Source organism: Pipistrellus kuhlii, unplaced genomic scaffold, assembly GCF_014108245.1.
Source record: "Pipistrellus kuhlii isolate mPipKuh1 unplaced genomic scaffold, mPipKuh1.p scaffold_m20_p_1, whole genome shotgun sequence".
Taxonomy (NCBI): domain Eukaryota; kingdom Metazoa; phylum Chordata; class Mammalia; order Chiroptera; family Vespertilionidae; genus Pipistrellus; species Pipistrellus kuhlii.
In genome coordinates, this window is record NW_023425404.1 from 119,519,992 (window position 1) to 119,541,539 (window position 21,548).

General features: G+C 50.4%; 1 protein-coding gene across 8 annotated transcripts; it reads left to right on the plus strand.

Annotated features, from left to right (window-relative positions):
• The first annotated feature begins 3,189 nt into the window (after nt 1–3,189).
• GATA3 (GATA binding protein 3) lies at nt 3,190–20,975 on the plus strand. Of its 8 annotated transcripts, none has more exons than XM_036407710.2 (6): nt 3,190–3,950; nt 6,104–6,640; nt 11,754–11,899; nt 14,015–14,084; nt 16,086–16,211; nt 20,179–20,220. In XM_036407710.2, exons 1-6 carry the CDS (start codon nt 3,710–3,712, stop codon nt 20,184–20,186), a joined length of 1,128 nt encoding a protein of 375 aa, XP_036263603.1. In that variant the 5' UTR covers nt 3,190–3,709; the 3' UTR covers nt 20,187–20,220. The 8 variants fall into 8 exon arrangements, with proteins under 8 accessions (XP_036263603.1, XP_036263568.1, XP_036263594.1 ...); XM_036407675.2 differs by having other exon boundaries at nt 3,202–3,950; nt 11,757–11,899; nt 14,015–14,088; nt 20,179–20,975; XM_036407701.2 differs by having other exon boundaries at nt 3,202–3,950; nt 14,015–14,088; nt 20,171–20,220.
• Nucleotides 20,976–21,548: the final 573 nt, after the last annotated feature.

The following is a 21,548-nucleotide window of genomic DNA, read 5'->3' on the forward strand; positions in this document are numbered from 1 at the left end:
CGCGCTCCCTTCCCCCTTCCTTCCCGTGGGTCCCGAGGCCGACCTCGGCCCACCCTCCCCGGGATCCCTCTCCTCTTCTCCTTTTTCCTCCTCCTCCCCCCCCTCCACCTCCCGACCCCCCTGCTCTGTGCTCCCGGCTCTGGGGCTGGGCCCGTGACGTCAAACACAGTGTGGCGTCGGCGAGACTGGCCGGCGCGGGCCATCAAAAGAGCAACGTCCTCTTTCCCAATTACCCACTGTCAGTCCGGGAACAGGGGCGGACCGGCTGGGAATTAAATGTTAAATACCCCCTACAGGCTGGCTCCACTACACCGGGCATCCAGCCGCAGCCCCCGCGCCTCCCGGCCGGCTCCCAGCCACCCAGACCTGGAGGGGCCTCACAGATCTTTTATTTTTTCAGGGTGGTCGGGGTGGGGGGAGGTGGGGTTCTCCATCCCAGTGCAGCCGGACTTGGGTGCGTGTGATTTAATTAAAACGAATAATGCCTCCCCGCCCCCCCCCAACCTCAGGATGGTAGGTTATCAGAGCGGCGCCGCTGCACCGGAAGGCCTCCTTCTCACAAATCTTTTCTCTTTGTCTCTTAAACATCGCTTTCTGCCTCAGAAGTTAACATTTTCAAGTTGTGGCGCGGGCAGCCCTTCTCTCCACAGGAGGGGCTCCCTTTTCCTTCCCGGCTTCCAGGCCTGGGGTAGCTTTGGACAGAGGTCAGGCGAGCATACATCCTGGTCCTGGACTGACGCTTGGAGGAGAAACGCTGTTCATTTTTTTTTCTGCTTCCATCCTTAATCTCGGGACATTTTAGCAAATATGTGTGTGTGTGCGCGGTCATCTGTCCCCGTTTGCGGGGCGGTTTCCGGCGAATGTTAGGAACTAAATAATTAAAAGGTTCGGAGAGCGCTGTGAGCAGCAGAGGCTGGCAGCTTGACTGGCCCTAGAGAGCCGCGGTCAGAGAGAAAGGAAAATCGATGCTCCTTTGCCCGGCCGCCCTGATAACCGGGGACGAAATGGGCTCAGGAGAAACGGGGTGGGTGGTGGGCGGCGGCGGTGGTGCATAATTTAGGGATTTTTTTCCCTCCTGTCCCACTGATTTCTAACAAACATCAGGTTTTAAGAAGATGGAGACGCAAGAGACACACTCCAAACCCAAGACCCAGAGGACCCACGTTTTCACTACTTAATTCAAAATACATTTTATTCATCTTCCTATAAGGATTGTTCATTAAAACAACTCCCGCCCGTTCACCAAGTTAAGGCTGAATGTGACTATCGATGTTTTTGCATGCAAGGAACCCTCCAGCTCCAATTTTTGTATTTGAGGAGCGAAAAGGGAATCATGTCTTCCATTCAAATGGAACCCACATTAAACTCTTAGTACCGTCCTTGGGAAAGCCTGCGGGAGAACTCTGGCTCTCCCATCTCACACTTAGTGCTGGGCGAACAGAGGGTGGGACCTGAGTCTTCTCCCGCCTGACCCCGGCGCGGGCCCCGGCCGCCTTTTCGGGCCGCGCGGCTGCAGGAGACTGAACGCCACTAGGGGATGCAGTGGCTCAAAGGACCGGGCCGGGCCGCGGAGGTTGGAGGCCGCGGGGCCGGCCAATCGCGGCCCGGCCATGGCCTCGCCCGCTGATTGGCTCCTTTTCCAGCCCCGCCCCGCCCCGCCCCGCCCCGCCCCGCCCCGCCTCGCTCCTTTTCCAAGCCGCGCTCCCGCCGCCCGGGGTTTGGGGCTCAGTGGCCCGAGTCTGGAGCCGCGGGGAGGTGGCCGCGGTTCTGTCCCGCGGCCGCTGGAGGAGGCTGGGGAAATGCGCTGGGAAGCGGAGTCAGTAAGGAAAAAGTTGGGTAACTGGAGTGAAGACCCGGGTTCCATCTTACCAACCCCTCACTGCAGTTGGAGCTATTTTGGAGTCTTTCTCCCTCTTTCCTTTCCATCCATCCCATCTCCACTTTTGCCACTGGAGTTCAAAAGCACAGTTCGATTGCAACTATTAGGTATGAAAACGACAGCTGCAACAGCTGACACATTCGGGTGGCTTGTTAACTCAAAAGGCCAGGGAACACATTGACAACGACCCCAAAAGTGACGCGGAGTTTCAATCAAAGGCATGTTTCTCTTGCCCGATTTCTCAGCTCGTAGATATTTCTCTCCAGAGGCAAATCTCAAAGTACCTGGACATTAATTTTTTTTTTCCTGATCAGTTTTACATGCTCAGAGCACCAAGTCCATGAACTTCTCAGTACTCCCCAGAATGAATTTTTTTTTAATTGCCCACTTAAAAAGTCTGAAAAAGCAACTGTGTCTGTAGAAATTAAGTTTATGAATGGAGCAGGCCGGTTGCACCGGCAAGGAATAATCCACCCAGCCGGAAAGAATTGGCAGGAGCTGGAGCCACATTTAAAGGGCCAGAGCGCGAATTCCCTCCTGCCCGCCCCCTCCGCCCCCTCCTGCCCGCCCCCGCCCCCGCCCCCGGCCGCTTCGCCCACCCGCCGCCCCCGGGCTCCCCGCCCCGGCCGCCCTGCGAGGCGCCCCTTTCCGGTCAGCGAAGGGGCGAGAGGAGGGGTTGGGGGTGAAGCCCTGGAGCGGGTTTGGGTTGCAGTTTCCTTGCGCGGGGGAGGCTGTCCCCTCCTCGCCAGCGCCAGGCTCCTCCCTCTCTCGCAGATGACACTAGAACCTCCTTAAGTTGCGTCGCGCCACAGCTGTCTGCGAACACTGAGCTGCCTGGCGCCGTCTTGATACTTTCAGAAAGAATGCATTCCCTGTAAAAAAAAAAAAAAAAAAAAAAATACTGAGAGAGGGAGAGAGACAGGAAAAGAGAGAGACGGAGAGGGCGCAGGACAGAACCAGCCACGCAATCTGACGGAGCACTCTGCTCTGCTCTTCAGGTCACACGCCTCCTCCTCCTCCTCCCTGCTCCTCGCTAACCAGGTTGGTACCGGCGACTTTTTTTTCCTTTCTTTTTCTTAAGTTTAATTTTTTTCCCTCCTCTGCATTTGGGAAGAAAAACCTGTACAACATTTAAAACTCAACCCTCTTCTTTGGGAGAGTTTCTAGAGGCTGGAAGAAAGGTCCTGGGACCGATGTCCCCCGGAGGGAGGAGGGAGGGAGTGTGGTCCGGGTTGGAAGGGCTCACTCAGGCTCCCTCCCGGGCTCCCTCCCGGGAGAGCCGGGCTGTGGGGATGACCTGTGGGAGCCTTTCCCTCCCGGGCTGCGTCCGGGTTTTCCCGGCTCCGTGGGAGGTGCGCGCGTGTGTGCGCGTGTCCCGGGGCGCGGGCCGGCGGCTCCAGGGCAGGTGGTGCCACTTCATAAACTCAGGTGCCAAAGAACTCAGGGGCTCACCCAGGTCTCCCCTTCTCTCTTTTGCAGGTTGACCGAGGAGGGCCTCCGCTTCGGAGCCGCTGAGGAAGAGCCTCCCTTGCAGAATTCCAGCCGTCCTCGCCCCCATTTGCCTTTATCCTGCTGTACCTGTACTTTTAAATTTTTATTTCTTTTTTCTTCCTCTTTTCTTTGCTAAACTACCACTCCAAGATATATATCTTGCTCACCTTTCCTTCCCACCTTTCCCATTCCCATACTGAGAGAAAATCATTAAACGGCCCCCGCTCCTCCGACGGCAAGCTCACCTGCAGATCCTCGCAGCCCCCACCCACCGACCGCCCTCCCTCTCCACCCGCGGGTTCCGGGCCCAGCGAGAGGGCGCGAGCGCAGCCGGGGGCCATGGAGGTGACGGCAGACCAGCCGCGCTGGGTGAGCCACCACCACCCCGCGGTCCTCAACGGGCAGCACCCCGACACGCACCACCCGGGCCTCGGCCACTCCTACATGGACCCGGCGCAGTACCCTCTGCCGGAGGAGGTGGATGTACTTTTTAACATCGACGGCCAGGGCAACCACGTCCCGTCCTACTACGGAAACTCGGTGAGGGCCACGGTGCAGAGGTACCCTCCGACCCACCACGGTGAGTCCACCCTGGGCGCGGAGAACCCGCTGCCCCAGGGGTCGGGGGGAGGCCGGGAGGGACCAGGGCTGGGGAGACATTGCCAAAGCTCCAAGCGCTGTGAGTGCTTCATTTTTAAAAAACCTGGGGCCCGGAAATGGGCGAGGAAGCCGCCTCGACCGTCTGGAGAGTGTGTTTGCACCGCAGTCCTTCAGGCGCCTCTCCGCGGCTGGAGACCCGGGGCTTGGCGCGCACCTGGCCGGCGCGGGGCCGCGGGTCGGGGGCCTCGGAGGGCCCAGGCGCCCGGGGCCAGGCTCTGCCTCCGCGGCGCGGCTCCCCGCCGGCCCCCGGCGCTGGCTCCAAACGGCGCAGACTCGGTTCTTCCCAAGGGCTTCGCTCCTCCAGGTATCTCGGAGCTCCTTCTGCCAGCGAACACATTTCCCGAAAGGCCCGAGAGCCGCCTTTCTCCACATCCCAGATTCTGACGGTTCCCGCAAAGCTCGAACCTTAGGTTTCTAGGCAGGTCTAGCTGCGCCCGGGCTCGGAGGAATGGGGTTCTGGCGCTTCAAGGCGTTTTGGTGGAATGACGACTCTCCTAAGGTGGAGGAGGCATTGGCAGTTTCCTAGGTTCCCGGCTGCACAGAATTTTCCTGCGGCTTCGCTTGTAAGGTTGCCTCCTTGCTGCTCCCCGCAACGCTGGCCTTACCGCCTGCCCGGGGCCTACAACAGTCCAGGAGGCTCCCAAAGGAGGTGGAGGATCCACCAGGGTTTATTTTATTTTATTTTTTTATGGAGGAGCGATTTCAGTGGCCTTAACTTTGTTTTTCCTTTCTCTTTCACCTTGAGAAGAAGTTTGGGAGTTCTGAAATGCTAAAAAGAAACCCAGTCCTGTGTAGCTGGGGAGGGGGGGGGGGGGGGGCGCTAACGCTTCCCAGCAGCAAGAGTGTTTTTAAAAGAAGAAATAGCAAAGTTTTAAAGCGTGAGGCGCTCTCAGCGCCCCAGTTGGCTGAGATGACAGAGCCCCTCCGGCAGCAGGCGTCCTCCCCCTGCTGTCACCCGTTTCAACAATTGTTCCTGCGGATGGGGCGCTCTTTGCCCTCGTTCTTCGCAGATCAGCAGTTAAGTGGAAATGCGTGGATGCAGGCTTCACATTATTTACTATACTACTTCCTGCATAATCTGAATCTTGACCCTTGGTGTTCAGAGAACTCTCCTTCCCCTCCTCTCTCCTCCCCTTCCTCTCTCTCTTAAGATTTTAGTTTCAGTATTGTTCTTAATGGTTGAAATAGAACGTCAAACGCTGAGGCAGGCACTGGATTAAAAGATCAAGGTGCGTGTGTGTGGATTTGAACTTGCAGTTTAGACTTCCCCCTCTCAGGGTGTATGTATGGACTTGTCTTGGGTCATGGCTACCTTCAGCCCTGGGTGAGTGAAACATACACATGCACTGGACTTGTGTGTATCGGGAGCTCAGGTGGAAAACTCACATATCACACCGGGGGAAGGACAACTTGGAGGGCATCTGGGCCTTAATTTATTTTCTTCTACTGGGGAGGGTGGGAATGGCGTCCCAGGGTACAGTCTTGAGAACTTTCTCCAGCAGTCTGAACAGTTACCATTTCCTTGCAAATCCCATATCAGGCCTTGCCAATTATGAGCCAGCACTGAAGTAAGGGTTACCCTAAGAAGCTCCCCTCACCTCTCTCCCCAGCCCTTTCCCTCCTGCTCTGGGCACGGGGAGCTGGGCACTGCTGCTGGTGGACTTTCCTGGTGTTGAGTGCTCCGAGCCAGGCTCACCCCTTCAGGCCTCATCACTCACAGCTGACTCTTATCAGGCTGGCTGGGATTAGGTCTAGGATGGGGGACCCCGGCCAGTGAAGGAAGCCAATAAATCAAGTCAGGTTTCTAGAGAGGGACCTCAGGGGATGTGATTTAGAAAGTGTATCTGGAGAGTCCAATAAGCCAAGGGGCCCTTCTTCACTCCATCTCAGCACCTCTTGGATGTCAGGCCCAGGCCCTTCATTCTTCGGGCGCTGATGGGACACTGGTGTGGGAAGGAGGGATGAGGTACTGTGTTTGGGATTTTCCTGTCAGGGAGACTGGGGCAGGCGGGGAATCTGAGGGCCTCTGGGCTCTTCTCACCAGCCTTTCTGTCTTCTGCCCTTTCCCCGCAGGGAGCCAGGTGTGTCGCCCACCGCTGCTGCACGGATCCCTGCCCTGGCTGGACGGTGGCAAAGCCCTGGGCAGCCACCACACCGCTTCGCCCTGGAACCTCAGCCCCTTCTCCAAGACGTCCATCCACCACGGCTCTCCGGGGCCTCTCTCGGTCTATCCCCCGGCCTCGTCCTCCTCCCTGTCGGCGGGCCACTCCAGCCCGCACCTCTTCACTTTCCCGCCCACCCCGCCGAAGGACGTCTCCCCGGACCCGTCCCTATCCACGCCCGGCTCGGCGGGCTCGGGCCGGCAGGATGAGAAGGAGTGTATCAAGTACCAGGTGCCGCTGCCCGACAGCATGAAGCTGGAGTCTTCACACTCGAGGGGCAGCATGACCACCCTGGGAGGGGCGGCCTCTTCGGCGCATCACCCCATCACCACCTACCCGCCCTACGTCCCAGAATACAGCTCCGGACTCTTCCCTCCGAGCACCCTGCTGGGGGGCTCTCCCACCGGCTTTGGGTGCAAGTCGAGGCCCAAGGCGAGATCCAGCACAGGTAGGCGCCTGCTCTGCCCCGGGGCTGCTCCTCCTCCTCCTCTTCTTCTCTTCCTTCTCCTAAATCCAGGATCCGGAAAGGAGAGCCCAGCCTGGCTCCACCCGGTGCGGCTCCAGACCCCTCAGATTTGATTTCTTTCCATTCTAACAGCCGCAAAGAGTAAGGTGTGTCCCCTCTCAGTCCAGTCTTCAGGGCAGCGAGGCAGTGGGATCCAATTAAACCCCCAACGGGGAGAAAGGAAAGAGACAAACACAAACGCAAACCCTCCCCCTGCCTGCCTGTCTGCTGAGGGGTGGGGGGGTTATGGGCTCTGCCTGTAACCTTCCGTCAGTTTCCAAGACCAAATGGGAGGCGAGGGAATAACTCCTGAGTGTTTAATGCTAAAATGAAACCTCCTGAAACCTAAACAAACACAGGTCCCTCCTCTGACCCTTCCTGGCCTCTGAGTTCTTTGACTGTTCCTCCCCGCCCTGCTCTCCCGGGGTCATTCAGTCAACAGAGGACGGTCCTTTACACAGACGTGTGTAAATAAAATGTATACATCTTTTTTTTTTTTTGCACTGGGCGTGACATTGCACGAGCAGCCCCCATATTCTTTGTGTGGAAATAAGGGTTCTCGTGGTAACTTTGGGGACAGCAAGGCAGGCTGTGTCCTAGGGAAGCGGCTGCATGTAAATCAGAAGTAGCCAGGGCAGGGGCAAGGACAGGAAAGTGTCTCAGGACATAGCGCTCGGTGGACCTGAAGCCAGAGGAGGCGGGAAGGAAGGACTGCAACAGATCCCAGGTGTGTGTCTGTGCTTCCTCCGCTCATCCTCTCTCCAAAGAGCACACACCCTGTCTTACCAGCGCACTGTTTATTTGTTCACTTGCATTAATGTCCACCACCTCCCAACCCACACAAAATAATAATAATAATAATAATAATAATAATAATAATAAAAGAGAATCCACCACCAATTTTATTTCTAACCAAAGCAGTTGAATCAGAAAGTTTGGGATTCGCTGACATGAGAGTCAGTTATGTTTTTAGAGATGCTTCTGTGAAGACTGTTCTGTGGTGGGTGTGTCCATTTCAGGGGGGGGTGAGTGTCCCGGTCCATTCCTACCGTCTTGCCTCTGTCCTCCATCTGTGGAGTTTCTATATACAGAGAAGTGGTGAAAACCACTTGTTTTTTTTATGGGCGAGATGAGCAGTCTTGAAGCAGAGCTGGCAAAACCCCGGTTTAGAAAGAAAACTTGAGAGGGAGGGCTCTGGGCACCCAGTGACCAGGAGATCAGTTCTCCGGGTTTTTTCCAGGGTGACATTCACTCCCACTGCCTGGGCAGGACTGTCTCTTTTTAGTTGATATGTTTTTGCTAATCCAATTATTTTCAGACTGCTGCACGCGACAGTTGCATTGTTTATCCCGAGCCAGGAACTTTAATAGAGTCCGGATGCGGTTAGGCTGACAGAAAAACTCAGACCTGCATGTTCAGTACATGAAAGCCGGCAGAGGGAGAGGGAGGTAGGCTGCTGGTGGAGTCAGAGAGAAAGCGAGAGGGAGAGTGGGTCAGGAGAGCAGCCTGGCTCCCTGGTCAGGGGCTGGGCTTGGCGCTGAGTGGGGGGTTTGAGAGAAATGGGTGCAGTTTTCTGTGGAAAACTTGGGAACAGATCAAAGGCTTGAGGTCTGATTGCAAAGAAAGCAGACCTGTGCCTTTTGAGGTAGCGATGGGATTTTGGTTTTTAAGTTCTCTTTTCTGGTAGGGCTAAAAGTTTTGGGGGAAGATCGTGGTATCTGAGGCCCCTGCGGTGGTTTGTGTGTGGGGGGAGGGGACAGAGTACTTTTTCCAGAAGCCTCTGGTTTCTCTGCCCTCATTCCCATGTCTGATTTCTCACCCTGGGTTGTGCATACCTTTGCCTCTCCGTTTAGTCTTTTTCTTTCTCTCATCTTTTTCCTTAAGGCTCTGAACATGAACATGAGCATTAGGGAGGTGGGGAGAGCTGTGGTTTCTCTAAACCAGAATCAGGGGTACCTGTATACCTGTTTTATTTTGTGTGTGTGTGTGTAGGGGGAGAGATAAGGAGCTGATTGAAATTTGGCTTTTTACTTCCTCCTTTTATTCCTTTCTCACAGTTAAAACAGAAAAAAAGCACAAAAAAGCAAGGTTAGCACACCTGGGCATCGAGGGAGCTGGGACTTTTGGGAGTGTGGGATCGGGGAGGGGAAGTTTCTAGACATTTTCTGTGTAAAGGCGGTGGAAGTGGTGGGCATTCTTGAGAAGGGGGATTCTTTTGGTTTTAGTGGTTGCTCTTTTTTTTTTTTTTTTTTAAACACACAAAAACTCTTCTTTGCACTTACCAAGGAGGAGATCGAGAAGAGAGGGTTGTCGCATTTCGAGACCGTTGAGCTGTGGTTAGGGCACCTATTGCTTTTCTAATGAGGGCTGGCGCTGACAAAAGACAAAGCCTTTCTGCAGATGGCCACTTCTTAGCTCCCCACCTCCTGTGGGCATCCCACTTCACCTTCCTCTTCACAATCGCCACCCCTGCTCCCAACCCCGTCCTCAGCCCAGTTTCTGGATTTCAGTCGGGGCCGAAGGGGTGTTTGAAAATGGCTGTTGAATGTCAAGAGGCCACGCAGCTTTGTGGTTCTTGTCACCTAAGACAGAGGTGTCTGTGTGAGTTGCTCACACCAGCCAGTGAGTGAGGGGAGGGAGAGAGAGAAAGCAGGAGACAGTCAGGGCCTCCACTAGGAAAATTGGTTGTTTGTGGAAGTCACGGACTAGAGGCAACAAGGAGGAAAGAAAAAAAAAATAAGTAAAACCCACGCGAGTCAATCGCAAACTTGCGGAGTGAATCAAGACAGAAAATTGCTCTACTGAGCAGTCAGTGCTTTGCTGAGGAGGCAGCCGCTGCTAACTCTTCAGGTCCCTCTGAAAAGGAAGCTGTCATCCTCCCCACCGCCTGACAAAGGAAAGGAAGTCAGACTCTCTAGTCAGGCTGGGAGATCCCCCAGCCCAGGGTGCTTAGGAGCAGGGAGCCAGAGAAACCTCACGCCAGCTCTGCCAGCGGCCAAGTAGGAAAGGGACAAAATGGCTGGGAGCCTGAGCGGCCCCTGTCTTGGCAGGATGGAGAGCAGGCAGCCCCAGCCAGGCCAGGCCAGCATCCCTGTCCCCGGATGGGACTGACCCAGTGCCCACTCGGGGCACGGAGCCTGCAGGGCTTACCGGCCTCCTGGCTCTGGCAGCCTCTGGCACTCCTTACCCACGAGCCCCTTCCTTTTTCCTCCCTGCCTCCCCCACATCCAGCGGCTACTGCCCGCAGGCTTGGACCCCCTGAAAGGTGTCTGGATGCAGTTCAGTCCAAAGCCTTTTTTGAGGACTGATGGAGGCTATTGGGCCCCTTGAAAGTGCTCCTGGCACACCAGGACTGCGCTTAGGTAGATAATCACGGGGGTTCTTGGAAGAATCTGTGGAGACCCTGAGATAGGAGCGGTGTTTTGAATTTGGAACAAGAGAAATAACAATAAGATCTCTCTTAACTCCTTGACACACATTTCATTATTTTGTGGAAAAGGAAAGTGAACAAAAACAACTCCATACTGGCATGGACTCCAAAGTGAAAGCAGACAAAACCCTTTTGCATTTCCTAAACGTTCTTTTCCTTCTTCCAATTCAGCTCTGGGGAAAAGCATGGGTCACAGGTGTAAGCTCTCTGATTCCCTCCTACTTGGTCTGGGGTCTCTGGAGGCAGCACAGGCCCCATCCCCAGGCCAGTCTTGCCCTCCCAGCGAGGAGTCAAGATTCCCCATCCCTCTGCTGGGTTTTCCTCTCTCAGCCCAGCCTGTCTTCCTAGTAGTTTTGAGTTAGCTGGTTAATCTCCTAAAACAACCTTCAGCAGCTCATCTCTCTTTTGCCCATCCCCCAACGCCTCCCTCCCAGTACCCCAAAGAGAGCAAAGTCATCCTCACTCTGGCAAAGCCCCTGGCTCCTGCAGGATTGAGAGCAGCCCCCCGCGGGATAGAGGCGGGGTTCCTTCCTTTGGGGTCCCTTCTCAGGGCAGCCCCCAACAACCAGACAAGTTCACACAGAAACAGTCCTCCTCCTGCGAAAGTTGAAAAGCATTCAGTAAGCCAACTCCCCGGGTCCTGAGATGTTGTTTTGAGGGATTCTCCCCAGGAGCTTTCCCTCCGGAGGTAGGTCTGGCTCATTCTTCTGCCCCTGAGTGAATGCTGCCGAACCTTGCCTGGCCGGTTTTTGTTGATTTTGTTTGTTTGTTTTTTTTTGGAGAAAGAGCAACGCGGGCAGGCCCCAGTTAATGAGCTGACCAAGAGCTCCCCAAACCCTTTCTCTAACTGGCCTGCTCTGATCTCCTGCCTCACACTCTGCCCCTCTCCTGGCCCTTTCCCTCCCCTCCCCTCCAGCTCCCTTGCCCAAAGATGGCACTTCAGTCCTTGTCACAGTATCTGGGAAACTGTGCAAAACCTTGGCCTTTTCTAGAGGAAAAAAAGATGTGGAAATGAGTGGGACCTGCTGGGTTTTCATCTGTTGCTTGGCAGCCAGGGACATGTACAGTTTTATGGGAAGTAAAATCAAAAGCCCTGGCCACTAAAATCAGTCAGCCAATTGATCAATCTATTCATCTATTTACTATCTGTTTACCTATCTTGCCATTGATTCAATCTTCCCTTTCTCCCCATCCTAATCTTTATGACTTAATCAATCTGTATAGACAGACTTATTGATGAGAGTGGGTCACTTTTGTTTTCCTTTAAGGGAAATGAATGGAATGTTTGCTTTTGGGTGTCTGGTGGCTCCGAATTTTCTGAGGGAACTCTTTCAAGTTGAAATTTGCCTCGGTCCTCAGCATTGATCTGGCCCAGAACGAGGTTCTGCTGCAATATATTCATGGGCCGCTTCTATGCCTATGGGTTAGGCCAGGAGCTGGCCATTCAAGAATTCTTTACAGCATGGCAGCCGCCTTCAAGGGAGATGGGGGTGGGAAAGTTCCCTAAAAGAGGGAGAAGAGAGAAAAAACTTCTCTGTTTGACTGTCATTCTCTAATTCTGTGCGCTATCAGCGTTTCTGCGTTTTTTTCCTTCCATAAGTGACTTATGTGTGATCTTGTTTCTAGAAGGCAGGGAGTGTGTGAACTGCGGGGCGACCTCTACCCCACTGTGGCGACGCGATGGCACTGGGCACTACCTGTGCAACGCCTGTGGGCTCTACCACAAGATGAATGGGCAGAATCGACCCCTGATCAAGCCCAAGCGAAGGCTGGTGAGTGGTCTTTGAGAAGCATTGATCCAATACTAACTAGTTGGTGTTCTTAATTTCCTCTCTCCCGGAAGGAGAGCTTTCTGCAGGAAATTGGCAGGACAGCTCCAAATCATGTCAGCTTGCTCGGGGTAGTATCCCCCTCACCCCCTTTCGTTTTTCAAATTAGATGCACAGAAAAGCTTTCTCTCTTATTCTCCTCTCCAGCCACTTACCAAATTGTTAAGGGTGTTGATTTTTTGGTTATCAAATCTGAAACATATCCGCTAATAGAAGGAGTGCTTGAACAGGATCAGGACCACTGACTTAAGATGCCTTGATAATGACTGACAGATGGAGAAACCTCGGATGAGAACAGAATGTCCCAGGCACCCCCTAGAACTTGGTCCTGAGGTGGTAGAAGTGGTCACAGCCTCAGTGCTGGGTGAAATCTCCTGTGCCAGTGATTAATGGGGCCAGTTAACAGGATTTCACAAGCCGAAGACATTGTATGCAGTGGAGTTTTTCATCTTAGAAAGTGAGGACTTTCCACACGTAATTCCTGTGGGGAAAATTGTGTGATTCCCAGATTGCCTCTTGGTGTCACCCAGCATTTGGTCTTAAACCCCCCCACCCCCCCCAATTGAACTACGATCACTAGGGTGCTAGTTTTTATTCCCCCCCTTTTTTCTTTCTTAAACTTCTTAACCCTTTACAAACACGGGAGAAAACCTGGCGCTATCAAGCATTTGTTAGGAAACTAGCAGAAATTCATTTGTCAACTTGTCCTCAGAACCTCAGGCCGGCTTGAATAGCAAGTGCATGTAACAGACAAATAAAAGCACACTTGGCAAAGCATAACTTTACAACCACAGTCGAGAAATCAAAATATTTTTTGTGGTGATGACATTCACCATGTAGAGTGGGGAGGAAGGGGTTTTCCCCATGCAAATTAATGTTGAAGAAGCATCCATCAAATTTTAAGAGGGAAAAAAAAAAATCTAAATCCTTTCTATTAAAAAAAAAAAAAAAAAAGAATTATGCATCTTTCCCATCAGATTTTAGTGCAATTCAACACCTTTCACATCCTCTTCAGAAGAAGGAAAAACTTTCTAGGGATGGAAGTGCCCACGTGACTAATTTTTGGCAATCCTTAGTCTCTAAGCTTTATTCTTTCTGATCTTTGCCCCTTTCTCCAACTTTCTCAACCTCCTGGTCCCCATGTAGTTTTTTTTTTTTTTCCTTTCTCTCATGTGCAAAGCTAACTTCCTAGGAAAAAGCTGCCGGATATCTGAGCACTGGAGATAACTCATAAACAACAACTCAGCTTCCCTAACCTAAACGTCAAGATGTTTGAACGGATCAGAACAAGACGTGTTTGGAAAAAAAAAAAAAAATGGCTGGAGGTGTTAGCACAGAATGAATATGATCACACCACAAAAGAATGTTCTGAATCACTCAAAACCTGGCCTTCATTAAAAAAAAAAAAAAAGAAAAGAAAAAAAAGAAAAGAAAAAACTAACAACAAAACCCTCTTGTTAAAAATAAGTCATGGTACTATTACAATTGAGTTTTTTTCCTTAAGGTAAAAAAAATAAAGAAGGAAAAAGGGGACGTAAAGTCTCAGGCTATGGGCGGATTGATGAGCCAGAGTACATTTGACGTTTTCTTGGGGTTTCTTCTGTCTGATTGCACAGGAGGCTCTCCTTGCATTTTATATAACACTGTCTCCATTCACCTTTCAGAAGCAATCGCTAGACTCTGAGTAATAATTACTTTTAATTCTAGAGTTCATTGGCTGTCACTTTTTCAGCTATCTTTTCTGTCTTACTCATCTGTTCCGGGTGGTTTTATATTTTTAGTTCCATAGAATTCATATGCTCTGTCCCAACAGACACTCGGAGCAAATTCAGGATTTTTTTTTTAATTTTTTTTATCCCTTAGATGCATTTGACTTCTGAGTACCTAGAACCTTTCTTTTTCTTCTCTCCTATATTTCCTGACCCTCCATTCCAGCTGTGTGTCTCCAGATTGTTATGTTCATGTTTTGCACAGTTGCAGATTCACTGAGGCCACCCAGCCCAACGTGTAGCCAGCTCCCCGTCAGATGCATATCTAACACTGAGTAAACTCACTCAGGAAATGGGAGAAGTGACCGAAGGGAAGAGCCATAGAATTCTTTCCTCAGTGTTGCCGGGCCAGGCTTTTCGTAGGTCGGACAACCAGCGGAGTAGCTTGCTTTATTAATGTACTTTGTCTCCTGCTAGTGAATCAAACAAACAGTGTGGCTTTGGGAAGTTCTGCATAAATTCGCAGAAAGTCCGTAGACCAGACACGCTTTCTGAGTCTGCTCCTGTTTATGAAACTGCCAATGTGCTCTGATTTTACCAGTTGGCCCGTTGTGCTTGTGCGATACATTCCAAGTTGCTGGGCTGGGAATTCCGGTCCTGAGTAGATATCAGTCTACTATATCCGCGTATTTCTTTTAAAGGGGGAAAAAAAAGTACAGGAAGATCATAATAATCACATAATAATGTAATTGTCAAAATCATTAAACACTGATGTAATGTATTCTTTTCCTTTCTAAGACTACAGAAGAACCAGTTATTTGAATATTAAAGTATCATGTTTCATAAAGGCAGGTGGTGTTAGAGGCAGGCAGGGTGTATTGAGTTATTTTTAAAGCGGACCTCCAAAAAGTAGGACCTTTTGGATTATGATAGGTAAGGACTGTTTTTAATTCCCAGTTCCTTAGAATGCAGAAAGTAAGTGCTACTACTGCAAAAAGAGAGGCTCTGCCAGTTAAGCCTGTAGGAGGGAGGAGCGTGTCTATGGGGCAGTTTAGTGGCTCTGAAAGGAAAGGAAGCAGTCTGGTTAACTCAGATGGCCACTGGGTTTTCCATACCCAGCAGCTTCAAATCTCTGAAAAATATTGATGGAAAAATACGCCACAATTTCTGTCCCTTTTGTCCTATGCTTCTAAACCTATGCCAGATTAAAAAAATTTGTTTTTTTTAAATCAAGCTAGCTGAATTCTTTCTCCTCCTCTTGCCTGTCATAATATTTTTGAATTCAGGGGCAGGAATAATTTTGTGGCTAACTTTTTCTTTTTATGTTGTGGGGGACAGGGCTGAGGAGTTGAGAGGTGAATGTTAGAAGTGACCCAACTCCATTTTCCCCCCAAATGTTTTTGAGTTTTAATTTTCTTTTTGACAGTATGGACATGGAGAATAGTCCCCCTTGTACATGTGTGCCAAAAGAAAGTGCAAGATAAATTTCTCTTTTAAAAGAAATGAAGGCAGTGACACAATCAAATAATTAAAATTCAAGTTGAGGCTGACATTTGACCCGCAGCTATTGTGCTCCGTGAACAGCAAATAGGAAATACCTAATTTCCAGAAGGTGGGATGAGATGAGAGTAGGAGGACGGGCCACGTTCCTGTCGAAGACCAAATCCCCTCTTTCCAGTTTGTCTCATTAACTAGAAGCTGCCTAGAGAGGACGAGGATGGCTGTCACCGTGAGTGACAGAGGCTGAGCGCGGGCTGCGTGAATGTAGGGCTGCAGCACATTTGCTGAGGTCTTGTTCGCACCGGGTGTCCTGCTTGGTGCTTCCTGAATTATGCACCCATGGATGCAAGCTCACCCAGGCACAGGCATCCTCATTCCGTTAGCACTCTGCTCTCCATAAGCCAGCCTTGTTTCCTCAGGGGTCTGCGAAGTGCTTTTGGTGCCTTTGGGACTGTGCTTACTTTGCTGTTTAGTCACTGTGATGGCCAGGCGCCTCACTGAGAAGTCGTATCTGAGCGGTTGCATTTGAAAAAGGCCTCTTGCAGGCCTGGCGAAGGAGGCTACTGGTTAATGCAGAGTGGCCACCCGTAAAAACGAAACATCTGGTGGACTCTGTGTGCTAAGGGAGAGGGGGAAACGGACTCAGGATAGCTTCAGCTTCCCAATCCTCCCAAGTCCTACCCGGGAGCGCAGCAGGCCAAATTCTGACCATGCGGCTGCAGGCTGGCACGCTCCTCTGCCAGTGGATCTTCTGTATTTTTCTTTTTGAGGCTGCTTTTGGGGATCTTCCTTACTTTCATGTGGGCCACTTGCTAGTTTTGATTTCAATGATAATTTTTTTAAGTCTGTCTCTGTAGTTCTGAAAACACATTTAACATTTGTTTTGATTTCTCCCCCCCCCCCCCCCCCCCACTCCCCAGTCGGCAGCAAGAAGAGCAGGAACGTCCTGTGCAAACTGTCAAACCACCACTACCACGCTCTGGAGAAGGAATGCCAACGGGGACCCTGTCTGCAACGCCTGCGGGCTCTACTACAAGCTGCACAATGTAAGTGTCACGGGAGCCAGCCACCGCCGTCTCCCTGGCTGACGATGCCCAGTGCTCAGCGTCACCCGTCCCAGGTCCCCCCTTGTCCATCTGCACGCCGTCCTCTGGGCCAGACAACAAGCCTCCGATCATCAGTGCAGCGGGACCGGTGTAGGGAACTGCTCTGTAGCGTAGCCTCAGAGAGCAAAGGGTTTAAGGACATGCAATCCAGCCCCCTTAGTACGTGTGGAGACTATGAGGAAACACTGCAGATAATGGAGCAATCTAACATGGGTGGTGGATTTGAGTCTGGGTTAAACTTCTGGAAAACAAAAACAAGTCACGATTTATATTTTGATGTTTTCTGTGTTTGTGTTTCTGGCAAAAAGAGGGAAAAAGTAACTAGGATTATAATGCATGGCACAGAAATCTCTGAAGCGCAGAGGACCGAGATCCAGTTACTGAGGGGCAAGTCTTGGCTTACCCTGCACCGTGAATTTTAAATGGATTCTCTGGGTAGAAGACACGGGATGAAATGTCTGAGAGATCTCATCTGTGGGCTTTGTCCTAATCAGCAAAGAACTGAGGAAAGTTGAGGGAGGATCCCAGAGCCTTACCCAGACTAGGGAAAAGAAATCCTGCTTTTCTCCTTCTATCGATATATACCATGTTAGCAGAATGATAATTGTCAGTCAGTCACCTGGGTTTAGCTTTGTCAGTTCTAACATTTTAATTTGGGAACCTCCCATGTCACAGTGTTTTTGCCTTCCCCCCCCCCCCCCCCCCCCCCCCCACACACACACACAACTCTGGCTAAAAGGCTTTGACCTAGTGAGGCCCGAAGTTTGCCTTCGTCCCAAAGACAGAATTGTCATTTCCCTCTTGCTGTCACGCCCTTCTTCGGCTCCATCAGATTTTCCCAAAGTCAGGTGTTATTTGGCTTTGGCAAAGTCTGGGGCTGAATGGGGGAAAAGGCAGAGCTTTTTGCTCACGGCCATTCTGGCAGTCACCTCTTCTTACCCAGGAATTGGGGAGGAAGTATTTCTGGTTAAATTTTTTTGAGTCACAGGAGAACTTCTTAGGGTGACCCCAGCACCCTTGTCTTTTTTTTTTTTGCCTTTTGGGCATAAGTTGCTGAGATTCCCAGAGAGCCTGCAAAACTCACCTCCCTGCCTTCAGTGTCACCCTCTTGCTACGGGCCCGAGCAAGCCCAGCACTGATGGAACTCAGGTCTTCCTAGAGTCTGTTCTTCTTTCTCAGGTCCCTGGACTGTGTCTGCATACACTTATCAGCATTGAAGTTATGTCCGATATCAGGGGAATTTGCTTGCTCACTGCAATGGAGAGAACAGATTTGTGATGAGAATCTGAAAGATTTGGGGCATTAGAGTTTATGAGTTATCCAGTCATTAGCACAGCCTATAAAATTATTTTGGGGTTGTAATTTATGATTTTCAAAGAACTTTTCATATTATTTGATTGCTGTGGAGCCTCAAATAGTCTCATGAGGTAGACAGAGCAGAAATTATTTCTATTTCCGGTTTACTTAGAGAAATTATGACTCAGAGAAGCAAGTAACTTGTGCAAGGGAAGATGGCTGGGGAAGTGGCAGAGGCAGGGCCGATTTCAGAGAAGCAGGTGGCTTTCCTGGGGAGCATCAGAACTGATGGGGACCAGGGGAAATGCAATGCCTTCTCGTTTTAGAATGTACCCGAGTTCAATTCAAAGCAGTGAATTGTGTGTGTTTGCATATATCTTCCCTAGTTCCACAGAAGTATGGGAAATTAACCAGGTTTAAGTTTCTTTGACTCCTTAGCCATGATGAGATATGATCTTACTTGAGTCCAACCTAAGAGAAATGTTTCTGAATATTATGGATTTCTCATCAAATCAAAGAAAAGTCCAGGAACTCTCTTCACCGCTCGTCCTTCTCCTATTCTTAATTAGCTCATGACTGCATGGGTGGGCTCCTGTGGGAGAGAAACTTGCTCATCAGTAAGAGTGCTTTTCTGTCTTCTCTGGTTTAATAAGAATTCACAAAAGGAGGCTATCTATGCTTATTTAACAATGAGAGATACTAATCCATTAACATTCTCGTTGGGTTTGTTGTTGGTTCTGCCCATCAAGATACCTGCATAAGTATGCCATAAGTTAGTTCCCTTTCTGCTTATCTGGGTGTTTCGATAACTACCTATCTCAGTATCAGTGAATCTAGGTGGTGTTGGGACTAGTTATCTGGGTTTGTGTGGCTATCGGTGTAACCAGATATTATATTTAGATATCAGGCTGTGTGTGTGTGTGTGTGTGTATCTAGATATCCGGGCAAAGAGCTGTGTGTCTGGACATTATCTGGGGGAAGATTTGATGTGACAGTAGATTCCTATCACCTCTGTAGGCAGCACCTTTACCTTGATTATAACTTAGAAGGAACCCAGAGATGTTCTTTTGGCAACGACCTTTTAGTTCTTCTGCCATCACTTACGCTGCCTTCCTGGCACGAGGGGAAATCAGGTCTCAGCTCCAGTGTGAGGTTCTGTACCCCCCACTGTCCCTGCCCCGACTCCCCCTCCCCCCACTTCCCACCTCCCACCCCACTCACCCCCGTGACCTCTTCCAGCTCAGCTCCAGGAAGCTGTGTGTTTGCTGCTCTCAGAAGCGCAGTCAGCAGCCTGTCCCTCTTGGCTGTTTGAATTCTTTCTTCCTTAACTGCTGTTGGTTTGTTTTTGGAACAAACAGGTAGATCCTAGAGCCATGAGAAACTTCTTTTTCCCCCTCTCACCCTTGAGGATGTTTTTTCCCCCAAGGAGTCAGGAATGACCGAGACCCTGACATTCCCTCCTTGAGTTGCTTTGCCACATTTCCCTGGAAACACGGCCAGATGTGGTTTGCTGCACAGGACAGATGACTGCTGCTGCGGTTAATTTGTCTGACACCTCATGGAGAGTGGTCTCTGTGGCTTTGTAATGTCCCCTCTCTTGATTCAGGCCCTCCCCCCCCCTCCCCCCCCCTGCAAAGCAAATGTATCTATTGTAAAAAAGAAAACCAATGAGTCTTATGGAGAAGAGAGAGGTGGTATGCTGTCTCAGAGGCTGAAGACCTGCGATCTTTCGAGTTGTTGCTTGTCTCTGTCTTTAGTTTCCTGGTTTATGATTTTTAGGATGAGAGCACTTTCATGCTAGGACAGTGCTTTGCATCCCCCAAGTGGTTTAGCTGTTTGTCTAGTTAGAAGGGGAGAGTCAGAACTAGGTAGAAATTGTGATTTTTCAGTCATTACAGTTGCTGTAAGAGGGACAAGGGATGACCCTTTGAAAAGATAGGTTGTATTAAAATATGACCCCAGAGCATACAAATTCCCGGGGCAGATTTGACAGCACCTCTCCTTGCCAAAGGCCAGGTAGGAGGGAGGCAGCCAAAATGTACTTCGAATTGGGGTAGTCATGGTTTCCCGAAGCAGATGCACATCAACACTTCTGGCCGCCTCGGCAGTGCTTTTTAGTCCAACACGGAGATCAGGAGAGGAGACAGCGTTATTTCCCCCTTGAAGCGGCCTCCATCCTGATGAAATAGTCTCAGGAAATTCTAACAAAGTAAGACAAGTTATTATATTTTAGGGAAATACAGTCATACTAGGTAGGTCTCTAGAATGTGGTCCTTGGGAAGGCAGAGTTCCCGTAGGCAGATTCCCCCACATGACCGATAGGTATGAACATGATTAATAACCTCTGCTTGGAACACCTTTTTCCTTTGATCTCCTGGTTTCGGAAACTGATAGAGGCTGGCAGTCAGAGCTCCGCCGCTGACCTAGCCGTGGGCCCTTGGGTCCCCAGGAAGGGGCAGGAGGGGGCGGGAGGGAGGGGCCCCGGGAGAGCAGAGCCCTGAGCGGGGCGGTCAGAGGGACCTGTGTTGGAGTGGGCAGGAGCCTGTGCCTTTTCAGAGCCAGCAACAAAGTAAAAAAAAAAAAAAAAATTGATCTTTGTTTAGATTAACAGACCCCTGACTATGAAGAAGGAAGGCATCCAGACCCGAAACCGGAAAATGTCTAGCAAATCCAAAAAGTGCAAAAAGGTACACGACACCCTGGAGGACTTCCCCAAGAGCAGCTCCTTCAACCCGGCCGCCCTCTCCAGACACATGTCCTCCCTCAGCCACATTTCGCCCTTCAGCCACTCCAGCCACATGCTGACCACTCCGACGCCGATGCACCCGCCGTCCAGCCTCTCCTTTGGACCTCACCACCCTTCCAGTATGGTCACCGCCATGGGTTAGAGTCTCTGCTCCATGCTCAAAGGCCTCCAGGCAAGAGTGCCTCCAGCCCCTTCCGTGTGCGTTTCTGCAGGAGTATATCATGAAACCGAGAACCGATGGATATCTGTTCGTTCTGAAGGCAGAAGGCAAACCGTTTGCCACTTTTGCTGAGGAGCTCACTGTGGCGTCTGCGTTCCCAATCACTGAATCTGGATCCCATTTGTGAATAAGCCATTCAGACTCATGTTCCCTATTTAACAGGGTCTCTCTAGTGCTGTGAAAAAAAAAAAAATAATGCTGAACATTGCATATAACTTATAATGTAAGAAATACTGTACATTTGAAGAAGACTTTATTGCATCTGGGTAGCTGTAAGGAAGGCATGAAGGATGCCAAGAATTTTAAGGAAGATGGGGGAAATCAAGTATGGGAATTAAGAAGAAACTAGGTCTGATGTCCAAATGAACAAACTGCCAGTTTTTGTTTCTCTTCACTGGCCACAGGTGCTTGATTGCATTAAAAAAAAAAAAAAAAAAAAAAGTCGTAGGCGAATCATTTGTTCAAAGCTGTGGGCCTCTGCTTAGGATATTGTATCAGTTCGGGCAATCCGTGGTAACACTCACATTTTGCCATCGAGGGTTTCAGATAGCCTTTTCCCAGGCCTACATGCTGCGTGATCCAGTCCCTGTAATTGTTGTTTGTATGTATAATTCAAAGCACCAAAATAAGAAAAGATGTAGATTTATTTCATCATATTATACAGACTGAATCGTTGTACAAATTTATTTACTGCTAGTGTTAAGATCTGCTTTTTTTCTTTTTTGTTTAATATTTTTCTTCTCTCTCAATTTTTGGTTGAATAAACTAGATAATATTCAATTGACCTAAGGTGATTGTGCTCCAGAGGGCTTCTTTTCCCTTTTGTTTTTTGATGATATTTATTAAATAGCTTCTAAGGGTACAGCAGCATCTGTCGTTCCACTCACTCCTCCCGCAGCCTGTGCTATGAGGGTAGCAGTGTATGAGCTACCGACATGCATGTCAGCGCCTTAGGCCGGACAGCCCTGGTCCCGGGGAGCAGCCTGGCTGATTGTTAGCTCTGTTGTACTCTGTG